Genomic DNA, 12771 nt, shown 5'->3' with positions numbered 1-12771 from the left:
CGATTCCATTAAGGGTATACGTTGCTTTTGCATTCTTTACGCCGAAGTGCATAACTTCGCCGAAGTGCATTTTTTTAACATTAAATTTCATCTGCCATTTGAGTGCCCAGTACCCCAGTCTATCTAAATTCCTCTGCAGCAAAGTAATATCTTGCTCACATTGATTTACTTTACAGAGTTTTGTGTCACGTGCAAACACTGAAACATGACTTTAAATGCTTTTTTCAAGATCATTTATAAACATGTTAAATAGAAGGGGTCCCAGAACAGAACCCTAAGGGACACCACTTGCCACCTCTTTCCTCCCCCCTCCCCTGTCCCATAGTATTCTCCCCTCACCCCCGTCCCATAGTATTTTATTCCATAGTATTCTTTCCTTCCTCCCCCCGCTCCATAGTGTTTCTTCCACCCATGGACCCGGTGAGACGGGCGGCGCAGACCGCGGTACAGGAGCTTCAGTTTCCTGTACGCGGTGGGACTGACAGGAAGTGCTCTCTCAGTGAGCACTTCCTTTCAGTCCGGCTGGGTACAGGAAACAGAAGTTCCTGTACCGCTGTCCAAGCTGCCTGGCCACGCTACACTGAGTGACTGGCAGGAGGGAATGCTGTGTGCCCACCTCCCGCTGGTCACTCTGATCTGGCGCCCCCTGGCCTGGTGTGCCCTAAGTCAAACGCTTGTGCCACCTTATGGACGCATCGGCCCTGTGTGGTGTCACCCCCTTCCCCTTGTGATGCACCCTGGTGCGGTCCGCACCCCCAGCACTCCCTTGTGACGCCTCTGGCTAGCTTATGTCAGGGCATGGAACGAGTGGTTTAAATTTAACAAGACGATTGGGAGTAAGTTATTATTTATTTATAAAATATTTTACCAGGAAAGATACATTGAGATTTCTCTCGTTTTCAATTATGTCCTGGGTCAACAAAATATTGCATTGTAACATTAGCGTACAATAAAATACAAATACAATACAAATACAAAATACAAAAACAATATTAATACACAATATATACAAAATTTACCATAGAACAGGTAGGAAATATATAATCACCCATGACATGTGCATTCTGTTTTGAGGTATGTAGAGAGGGATCTCTTAAAGGAATCTAGGCTTGGGGAATATTTTAAAGTGTGCGGGAGGTCGTTCCACAATTGCAGCGCTCTGTAGGAGAAGGAGGATCGGGCCGCTTTCTTTTTGTATTGAGGTAGACTAAATAAAGTGCTGGTACTGGATCGGAGGTTATAGGAGGTGGGAAAAGCCGGGGAGAGCATTTTGCTCAGGTAGGGTGGGAGTTTCCCAGAAAAGCTCTTAAACACAAGGCTGGAAAGATGAAGGGTGTCTCTGGATTCCAGCAACAGCCAGTTTAGTTCTTTTAGCATGTCACAATCGTGGGTCCTGTAATGACATTGTAGCACAAATCGGCAGAACGAGTTATGCAATGTATTGAGTTTATTAATGTGGGATTGCGGTGCAGATGCATATACTACATCCCCATAATCAATGATTGGCATCAGCATTTGCTGTACAATTTTTTCCTTTACTGTAGGGCTTAGGCAGGATTTGTTTCTGTACAGGGCACCTAGTTTTGGATAAAGTTTAGATGCAAGTTTTTCTATGTGGAGGCCAAAAGATAGATTGGGGTCTAACATCATACCCAAGTATTTGAAAGAGTGGACTGCATCAATGTGCCATTTGAATTTGTTTTGATGGATAAGTGGGAATTGTGTAATTTGTGTAGATATGGACACATATTGCCAGCGATCCGATACATACGATTGAAACCAGATTAGCGAACAATCACCAATACCTGAGTTTTTAAGTTTGTGCAGTAGAATGTCGTGGTCTACTGTGTCAAAGGCCTTGGCAAAATCAAGGAAAATAGCTCCAGTTAGGTTTCCTGGTCCCATGCCAGTTTGCATGTCATTACAAACTTTTAAGAGGGCAGTTGTAGTGGAGTGATTCTGGCAAAAGCCCGATTGATCAGGGGTCAGATAGTTTGATTGTTGGTAATACTCACAATGCTGCTTTATTGTGCAGAATACAAAAAATGTCGACGTTTCAGTCAATGCTGACAAACTAGGAAAAAATTCCTTCTTGACCCCAAAATAGCAGTCAGATGTCTCCTTGGATCAAGCAGCTATTACCCCACTAATTATAAATTATATCCCTGTATGTTATGTTTTTGTAAGTATTTATCCAATTGCAGTTTACACATCTGCAGTGACTATGACAAAACCACCTCTTCAGGCAGAGAATTCCATATCCTTATTGCTCTTACTGTATAAAAACCTTTTCTTTGCCTTTGATGAAATCTCCTTTCTTCCAGCCTAAATGTGTGACCTCGTGTCCTATGTATCGCCCTGTTTATGAATAGATTTACAGATAAAGGTTTGTACTGGCCCCGAATATATTTGTATAAAGTTATCATATCCCCTCTCAGGCGCCATTTTTCCAAACTAAACAGATTACATTTTTTTAACCTTTCTTCATAACTAAAATGCTCCATTCCTTTTATCAATTTTGTAGCTCGTCTCTGGACTTTTTCTAGTGCCATGATATCTTTCTTTAGAACAGGCGCCCAAAATTGCACAGCATATTCAAGTTGTGGTCTTACCAGCGATTTATAAAGAGGCAAAATTATATTTTCATCCCGAGAATTTATGCCCCTATTTATGCATGACAAAACCTTACTGGCTTTAGCAACTGCAGATTGACATTGCATATTGCCTAATTGGTTGTCTATAACAATTCCAAAATCCTTCTCGTGTGTGGTAATCCCTAATTCACTACCATTTAGTGTGTAAGTTGCTTGTGCATTCTTAACCCTGAAGTGCATAACTTTGCATTTCTCTACGTTAAATTTAATCTGCCATTTTAGTGCCCAGTCCCCCAATCTATCCAAATCCCTCTGCAGCAAGGCAATATTCTGCTCATATTTTATTACTTTACAAAGTTTTGTGTCATCTGCAAACACTGATACATGGCTTTCAATGCCCATTTCAAGATCATTTATAAATATGTTAAATAGAAGTGGTCCCAAAACAGAACCCTGAGGGACACCACTTACCACTTTTGTCCAGCCTGAAAATTTACCATTAATTACAACTTGTTGTACTCTATCCTTAAGCCAATGTTCTACCCAAGAACAAGAATATTCATCTAGACCAATTTTATTTTAGTTTGAAGAATGTTGCCTTTGAGACCGTATGGTAGCCCAGGAATGAGAATTAGACGCATTATTGCATACCATTTGCAAAAGTAGACAACCCAAGGTATTGCAAATGGGGTATGTCCAGTCATTTTTAGTAGCCACTTAGTCACAAACACTGGACAAATATTAGTTGTTTTGCTTTTTTCATACAAAAATAAATATGAATGCTAACTTTGGCCAGTGTTTCTGACTAAGTGACTACTAAAAAAGACTGGACATACCCCACTTGCAATACCTTGAGTTGTGTACTTTTGCAAGTGGTATGCCATCATGGGGGGTAATTCTCATTCCTGGGCTACCACACTGTCTCAAAGGTAACATTACTAATCTGGCAAATTTTAATGTGAAAAAAATGCAAAATGGAATGTGCTATATTTGACCCTGTAACTTTCCAAAACACCTGAAATCCTGTTAATGGGAGGTACTGTTTTACTCGTGAGACATTGTTGAATACAATGTGCATTTTATTGCTGCAATAAGCGAACAGTATCATGACATTTACAGCTAAAATGTCAGGCGGAACTACAATTTTTTTTTCAAATCTTAATTTCTCACCTTTTTTTTTTTTACATTTTATTCATAATAAGTTATTTCATATATGAATAGTTCGTGAGAAATGAAAGCCCTGATTCTCCTGAACAAAATGATATATTATAAGTGTGCGTGAACTTAATATGAAAGAGGTGAATTACGGGTGAACAGACATATAGCAAATTCCAGGTTTTATTTACATTTTGTTTTGATCAGAACGTGTACTATTGACTCAGTCCTGAAGGGGTTAAAGGAAGAAGTGGTTGTGTTTTATCTATACTATGTATCATTAAGAATGCTACATTCAAACCCCATGCTCCCTTCCCCTAAACTGTGGTGTACACTTCTTTTCCAAGCATCATTAGAGCATTGGACACAGCAGGGTACCTGGAACTGTCATAGTTCTTAGTATTATTTATGTGAGCAACATTCTAGAGTCCCTACAATGAACAGAGCCATTTTAACATTTAGATAATGTCCTCTTTTATCAGCTAGAAAAATGAGTTAATTGTACTGTCCACCAGGAGGTAGTGGCATTGCTGAATACTGTCTTAGAAAAAAAAATGGAACCACAAAATGTTAGCCAAAATAGCTGCATTTCAGAAGTTACCCAATTCAGCTGATTTTGCAACTTGGCTGTTTTAGCCTACATTTTTTAGGTGCGTTTATTGAATAAAACGTCTTATAAAGCACGCTGGAAGAGAATGCTAAATTAAAAAAAATAGGAGGGGAGGCTGTGAAATATGGGTGCTAGCTGGACATACGCTCATTTTCCCCATTTAGTGTTTAGTCCTAATGACAGGATTCTTCTCCCAGTGAAATAAAAGCAATAAAAATGTTTCATATAAGCGCGGGGACAGGGGCAGGAGACCCCACTAGCCCCTCCTTAAGGGACGGTCTTGCTGGAGAGACTGAGCAGCAGAGGGTTTGGGAGGAGCTGGCTATAGAAGACATGAAATAGGCCAAGCAGAAAGGAAGGGGACACCGGGGAGGAGGAGGAGGGCCGGCTCAGGGGGAGGAACAGAGGCGGAGAAATTAACGACAAAGCTCCCTTTCCGATAAAGATTCTGCTGCTAGAACACCGGGGATTGTGTGAAGACATTGCTAATCCCATGCTGGCATTATTGGTGCTCTGGTTATAGAGGGGCCCACGTGCTGCTCTGACCTGATCCCCATCCAGCTCCCAACCGCCCCAGTCTACCCTCACCCGGCCGGCATCAGGGGCAGAGCAGAGGACCGCCATGGATGAAGATCGTGCAGGGGAGCAAATGAGACCTCTGCTTACCACGGTATGTAAATGTGGGGGGCAGTTAGCATGGCACCCCTCACACATACTAGTAGTAGAAAGAGGGTGGTGGGGGCTAATGGGTCATATAGGAGTCTGCCTGGCTGTGTAGTGACCCCAGGAGTGCAGGCTGATGCCTACTATATGAGCAGACAAAAGATATGGCTCATTGTCTGTTAGCCAGCTACTCATCACCATCACCACTTCCACTCTTACCCACCATGTTTAAAAGACTTGGCAGAGGTGAAGGATGGTAAAGTATGGCTAAGAAGTTCACTCATTATTATCATCCCGGATGTTATCACCCCCCCCCCCCAAAAAAAAAAACTATTTAACCCCTTGAGTGCCAGGTAACTGCACAATATCTTGGGCACATCTCTAGCACCCTCAAAGGGTTAATATATATGTGGGCACTAACGATTGCTTGCTTGTGGCTCAGAGTTGTGATGCTACTACCCCTTGTTACCATTTGTGGCTGAAGGTTTATAGTTCTGTTGCATGATATGTGCCACGTGAATGGGGGGGACGGGGACAACTTGACCCAGAGTTATCTTGCAGTTTGAGGTGGGATTAACCAAATTCGTTGCTGAATTGGGGAATGGTAGCCGGACATCTGGGGCTGAAACTTCCATTGATTCTCTGAGCCATTTGTTCTCGAAATTCTATGAAATTTCATGATGATGTTACAGGTGTCTTCACTGCCATGCCGCCCCCCCCAGCCCATGACCAGTGATCCTCAGGGGGGCATCCCTTAAATTCCTACTCTAGTGTCTGAAAGAGGATCCCTTGCTTGCAGTGCTGGAGGGAGTCTGTCCAGCACATGTGATGGGGGTTTCCTCCTAGCTGCTAGTGCACTTGATGGCTTCTCATCCTACGTGAACAGCTTTTTGGTGGAAATGACTCACACGGAAGTTGCATCCCCTGTCTGTGTCCCTCCCCTGCAAGTATGACAGAATGAAAGCGGGGGGAGGAAAGTGTCAATGTTCCAATCTCATAGTTAGGAGAATTTCACATCAACTTCCCTGTCCTTACTCTTTTATCCTCTCACATACCTAGCCATTGAGTGTCTGAGCCATTCATGTGGTCATCAAATAGCATTTTCTACATGTACATACACTATAACTCCCTTCTCTAAATTTTACATTTTACAAGTTCAGTAAGAAGTGATTGTGGCAATCCTCTTTCCTCTTACTAATGAATGTTTTGGAAAGAGAAGTATAGTTGAATTTTCTTCTTAGTATATATTTCTTTATCTACGTAAGATAAACTTATTTAGTTTTGCCTATTCCAGAGTCTCATTTTTGATGTTTCTTCTTCTTATTTTTTTTTTTAAATATAAAATTAACTGCATTCATATAAATATATTAGATCTTCCTTTTTCTTGTTTTGGCTAACAGTTTTTGCTGATGTATTAATTTGGTAACTTTTTATGTATTTGTTATAAATGGAAAATGCACAAACTAATTAGCAACATTTAATGAGAGATAGAAAAGGGATTTTGGCATCCATGTCAAATGTGTTGACATAAATAAATCAATATAAAAGGGTTTTGACTGTATGTCTGTTGTCATATGTCTTGCAATTTAAGTGTTTATTTTCATCTATAATTTTTGATTTCAAGAGGGATATTACATTTTTAATATTTTCGTTACATCCTTGTAGGGTTCTTTTTGATAATGCCTAAAAAAAATTGCAGATTAGTTAGTAAACTGATGCTTAGCACTCTGTTAAATAATTACAATTTCAAATGCTGGTCCATTGAGTTGTGTAATAACATCTAAACCCTAGACAAGCAGACACTGTTTCTTGTAGAGTCTTCACATCTCTTGTAAGTGACTCTGAAGGGAACGCACATGGTAGTGCCCTAGGGCAGGCATAGGCAACCTTCGGCTCTGCAGATGTTTTGGACTACACCTCCCATAATGCTTTGCCAGCATTATGTGTGTAAGAGCATTATGGGGGATGTAGTCCACAACATCTGGAGAGCCAAAGGTTGCCTATCCCTGCCCTAGGGAATGGGATATATGTTTACCTGAAGCTCTTCTTCCTCTGTTTTGCCATCTTACATCCTCAAGCATCTTCATGAGAACATAATAGATAGGATACATATTTAGCTGCATCTTACATAGATATTCTTGATTAATAAATGCCACAAACTGATGCCTGTTCTCCATCACCCCTCAACATTAGTCGGGTGCCAGAGGGATGCCCTATTTTTCTGACACCAATAATTATCAAATCCAAAGTAGGCAACAGTAGACAATGTCTTTCTTCTGCCCAATGGACTAGCCTTGGTACAATGCAGAGAAAACCTTCCTGAAAAACACAACGTGCCCCTATAGGCTGCAGGACACCTAGACATAGTAATAGAATAATCCCCCATGTAGCCTAACTTTTAAGAAGCCTACTTTTTATGCAATGTTGCTCTCATTTGGCTATGTCTTTCGCTGTGAGACCAAAGACACCGGAGTCAAATGTTTTTTACTGGTGCCTATTTTTTCACCAGGTTTTGTTTCCACGGTAACTCAAGCATGCCCTGTGCTAGGTGTACAATGTTTTGCGAACGCCTGAGCCACTCTGTTCAGCTTCCACTGTTATTTCTGTATTAGATTTAAAGGCACAGTGACGCCAAACAATAGTGTGTGAAATTAAACACCATGCTGTAATACTACAAAGCAAGCTAATGCGGTCAGCTGTGTAAGTGTTACTCCATGTGCGACTCCACCTGTTTCTGAACATGTCTACTGTCTGTACTGATACATACTGGTGGTGATTCAGCCCATTGTTGAGCATGACTCCATTCTGCTCCTACCCCTTTAATGAGTGATACTGTTGATGACCTGAATTGTTCCCGATTGTGTCTTCAGTCTGTCCTCATCCTGTTCTCAAATAAGACCTGATACTATGTGGATAGTTACTGGCCAGGTATCCATCTACCTGTATCCTGGTCTGCACCTTAACACAAGTTTTTCTTTATCACTTTATTTCCCATTGCGGTTCTAGCCTATGTAGTTGCCTTGGTCCAGTCTGGCTCTACCCTATGTAGCAGGTGTGCTGATCATTAACTAAGTCTTACTGGCCACGGAAGTCAAAGTATGCAAAGCAGCAATTAATTACCACTTCACCTGATGTGAGCAAACTTTGTATAAGTACATTTGTGCTAATATGTGGAAAAATAAATAAAACAAAAACAAAATCACTCATATACCCTTAGCTTAGTTTGATATTTAATCTTTAAATGAAGATATGCTGATCTTCAGTATTCAGTATGTTTCTGTTCATAGAGATTTCACGGCTAATGCTCACTTTAAAACCAGATTACACTAAGGATATTATATTACAACAGTGCCATACCTCGCTAAATATTTACTGCAAAAACCCATGTTTCAAGCTCATTTGCTTAAAGGAACACTATAGGTACCCAGACCACTTAATGTTAATCAAGTGATATGGGTGCAATGTCTCCCCCATCCCCCATTCCCATTTTAACTGCTGGCAATGTTTTCTTTGCAGGGTTAACCTGACTCTAGTGGTTGTCAATATAACAGCCTTTAGAGGCGCTTCTGTGAAATAGCAGAGTAAAACTATTAGAGAGACCTTCTGATTTGCTGCACATGCACATTAGTCTTCCAATGCTTTCCAATGGGAAATCTCGATGATCTCAGCCAAAGAGACGAAGCTCGGAGGACCCCAGTGCTGCGAGGGCTGAAAGCCCTGCAGCGCTGGCACTGTCACTTTAACGGCAACTAGGGTACTATAGTGTTAAGAATACATATTTGTATTCCCAAGGATATAGTGTTCCTTTAAGAACAAAAGCAGTGGACGAGCACAGATGGATATCCCCCCCATTAATATCAACCCACAGAGAGTGTATCAGTATTCAGTATGAGACTTCATTGATTTCAAATTACCGGTATGTAGTTTAACGTTTCCTTGCACAGGTATTCAGTCATTGTATTATTATTTTGTGAGATTTCTTTGTTTATGGTTGAGCTGAAATAGAACACCATAGAGTTCTGGAGATTCCAAAAGGCTTATAGTTCATTGTATATAAAAGTGCTCACAGCTATTTATGTTAAAGGTTGTAAGGGCTATTGTTCACTGTCTGGCAGGGAAGATTCCAAATGTTCTCCTATGTAACTGTGAGACACTGTTCCTAATTGGCATTGGTGACCTGAAGATGTTTTATTTACAAAAAAAAAGCGGTCATTCGTTTGTTTGCCTGTTACTGTGAGCAGTATGACTTTCAACATACACGGGGAAACCTTTTACCATCATTGCACCCTGTTAGTAGTCTGGTACCCAATCTGAATTTAGAAAACATTGTCAATCTGTCCTGTGGGTGCATCATTACAGACACGTAACTAATATTATTCAGACACTGTAAAGTATTATAAAAGATGCCAATTGTTGTGGATCTTTGCTTCCTGCTGTCCTTGCTGCTACCATGATTCATATAGTTAGTATAGGAATCAGTACCCATGATGCAATGCAGGCCCAGGCAATAAGGAATTGTACGTCTTGCTAAATCATTGATAAGTGACACATATAGTGACTAATCTAAAACAATGTTAGAGCTTACATTTAAATGATTTTTTTTTAATGGCTGCTTGAGTTTTGTAATCTGTTGCCCATATAATATGTGCATTGTGTAGGAAAAAAATAAAACTAGCACAAAAACAACAACAGTAATACTTGTTTTGACTGGAATATCTAATAAAAAAAAGGAGTTTGTATTAAACCTTTAAGTTAGTTTACATAAACTGGGTTCCTTTATTCCGAGAAAAATGTAGCTCGTTAGCATACATTTAGAGCAAATACAGTAAAATACAGCAGTAAAATTTGGCCTTGGGTGCATTATATTCTGCTTTGTTTTGCTAAAATGAGGTCACAAAGACATTAAGAAGGATAATCTTAGGTGGACTAGGATTATGGTTTTTGTTGGGCATTTTACGATGTCGCCATTGAGATTGTCACACACATAAAATACCTTAAAGGGATTAGTTGCTTGTTTAGTGACCTTTTGATTGGAAGAATTTGTAAAAGCATAGCCGTGACTTTACAGTTAGTAAACACTAAACATTTTACACTTCTTTTCAATGTCGTCCTGTGATGAAATCATTGAACTCTGTAATATGAACTCAAGATTTTCACTAGATATCACAGAAATAGAACCCAAGTTATTGATGCTCTTTCTATGCTCTATGCCACTATGCCACAAATTAAATTAAATGAGACCCCCTCTAATAGAACAACATGTACCATATATAATACATTGGAGAAGTCCGTTAGGTGTTGGTTAGTTACTTGTATGTCATATTTATGAGTTCCTGAGAGCTCCAGTACTTTTTAGTCCAAATTATCAGTTCTACTGAAACTTGAGAGCTTTCTACAAGTCTTTCTCCTTACACTGTTTCAACCGAATAATCAAGAACCTATTGTTAAAAACTAAACTCGTAAAACGTTATTTGCTATTACATATATTAAAGAAACACTCTGGTGGTCTGAATAAATACATTTATTTATGTATTTATTCAGACTCATAAACTCAGTACAGGCATACCCCACTTTTAAGTACACAATGGGACCAGAGCATGTATGTAAAACGAAAATGTACTTAAAGTGAAGCAATACCTTTTTTCACTTCCCAATGCATGTACGGCATTACAATAGTAATTTACAGGCATAACTGATACGGCAACTGCAGATTTCCAGTGATTTTATTTCCAGTGATTTCAAGTGGGCTTTATTCAGTTAAAACAAACAGTAAAAAGAAAAATTTCATTCCAGATTGTACCATTTATCTTTAATGTTTTACTCATCTGACAACCTTAAACTGGGAGGAAAAGTAAAATAAAGCTGCCCACTGGGCCATTTTCTGTCAATACAGTGCCAATTTGTATTTGTTAGCAGCTTAGTTGCACACTTTGTTTAGCAACACCTCTTCAAGCTACTAAGTCATAGAAAATGGCAGGGTAAACCCTTTCACTGGATGGTATCCAATTGCAGAATATGGACAATGTAGGGGCAGAAAAAAAAATATATATATTCAGCTAGGAGTAGGCATTATAAATTTGAGATGATTAACCTGTGCCATGTCAGAAGGTGTGAATAGTTCTTGCCCAAAAGACACTGAACTGAGCTGCTCCGGGGAGAATAGAACCTTCCATTTCCTGTTCGCTCGCGGACAGAAGAGGCGCGGGAATATCTGTACTCTCGATTGTACTTAAAGCGGGGTATGCCTCTATGCTAGAGTGTTCCATTCTGGTTTGCGTTTCTGGGCCCCCTGTTCCTATGTAAACAAAAAAAAAACAATTACTTCTAACTCAGCTTGCGAAGGCCTGTCTCCTTGTTGCATCTCCATTCTGCTCCACAACATAATCACTACTGGTGATCTCCCAGACAGTTCTTAAAGGATAGCATTAGTAGTCAGGGCCCATAATTTCGTGATTCGCTGGTAGTGCTTCTGATAGAGAACATTGAATCCAATGTTTTGTTATTATTAGAAGTCTGACATTTCCTTTAGGCAAGCGCTCAGTATGTTGAAGAGCGCCCCCGCAGTTGTCTGACATCTGAGGGTACCACCTACAACTTATCTTGAATTTGGCACTTTTATAAATAAGGTAGATGAGGCACTGTCAATCCCCAAAGTACGGCATCATATCATCATAGGAGCATGGAGTTTTCCTTTAAGCAAGTAGTGTTTTTTTGTTTGTTAGAAAATTATGTCTATGAGCCTTAAGGGATTCAAACATTTGCTTCTAATCAAATAAAGAAAATACTGAAAACATGACAATATTTTAGTAGCCAAACTATTTTATAACTAGTAATAGTGGAATATTGAACCACAATTGACATATATGTGATGCAGTTTTTTCCCTTAAACCCCCTTCTTACTTATCCATTCTCACTCTTTCACATTCTCTCCTTTTCTTTTTTTAATCCTCATTTTGTGTTTTTTTTCCCCTCTGTTTTTATTTTAAGCACTGCCCCTTTAATTGGGGACGACGTAAGCCGTAATTAAGTTTTTCTGTGGCTCGAAAAGGAAATGAGGTAGTGATATTTGCTTTGAAGTTACCATGCCATGGCTTAGTATAAAGAACACTTATCATAAGAACAAGTATCGCTTGAAAACATTCTCGCTTCTTTCTCTAACAAAATAAAAACGCACCCAAAATACTAGAACTTCTTGTAATATATCCTTTAGCAAAATCGTTATGAAATGTTATAGCTATTAAATGTATTTATTTCAACAGTGTTGAGCTGTTTAGCACTTGAAATAAGTTGTATTTGTTTTGTTTACTTTATGCTCCCGTTTTGTATTTGTTGCTAGCCATATGGCTAATGTACGCGTCCTGTTTCGTCCCATATAATTACTACTGTTGGATAAAGGTCAACAAGTAAGATTGCGACTCCTTTACCAAATCTATGAATACATACTAGACTCATTGTGTTAATTATTTTATTAAATCATATCTGTTTAAAATATATTTGGATTTACTATAAAGCAATATATTTCCTGACACGTTTGAATAAATAAAATGGCAATACCTTCAAGATACAGTTGCTAATTTGTTCTAAGGGCAGTCATTAAAATTACCTTAGGATCATGTCCTCTTCACAGTAATGCAAAATCTCAGTTTACCTAAACTACTTTACTTTGGTACATACATCAGTTCCTTGGTTTATAATGTGGGTAAGTGGACACCCTGGACAGTTTAGTCCAAGCGCACACATAAAAAGCCA

General features: G+C 39.4%; 1 protein-coding gene across 13 annotated transcripts in view; it reads left to right on the top strand.

Annotated features, from left to right (window-relative positions):
• Positions 1-4762: 4762 nt before the first annotated feature.
• SLC4A7 (solute carrier family 4 member 7) overlaps positions 4763-12771 on the top strand; it is a 551990-nt gene continuing 543981 nt past the window's right edge. For all 13 annotated transcript variants that reach the window (XM_063452201.1, XM_063452205.1, XM_063452204.1 and 10 more), the window contains exon 1: positions 4763-5029. In XM_063452201.1, the coding sequence (XP_063308271.1) occupies positions 4982-5029 (48 nt within the window). In that variant the 5' untranslated portion in view covers positions 4763-4981. The remainder of the gene's footprint in view (positions 5030-12771) is intronic.

This window comes from Pelobates fuscus, chromosome 4 (assembly GCF_036172605.1).
Source record: "Pelobates fuscus isolate aPelFus1 chromosome 4, aPelFus1.pri, whole genome shotgun sequence".
Classification (NCBI taxonomy): Eukaryota; Metazoa; Chordata; class Amphibia; order Anura; family Pelobatidae; genus Pelobates; species Pelobates fuscus.
Note: the sequence above shows the minus strand (reverse complement) of the source record. Positions and strands in the feature narration are given on the sequence as shown.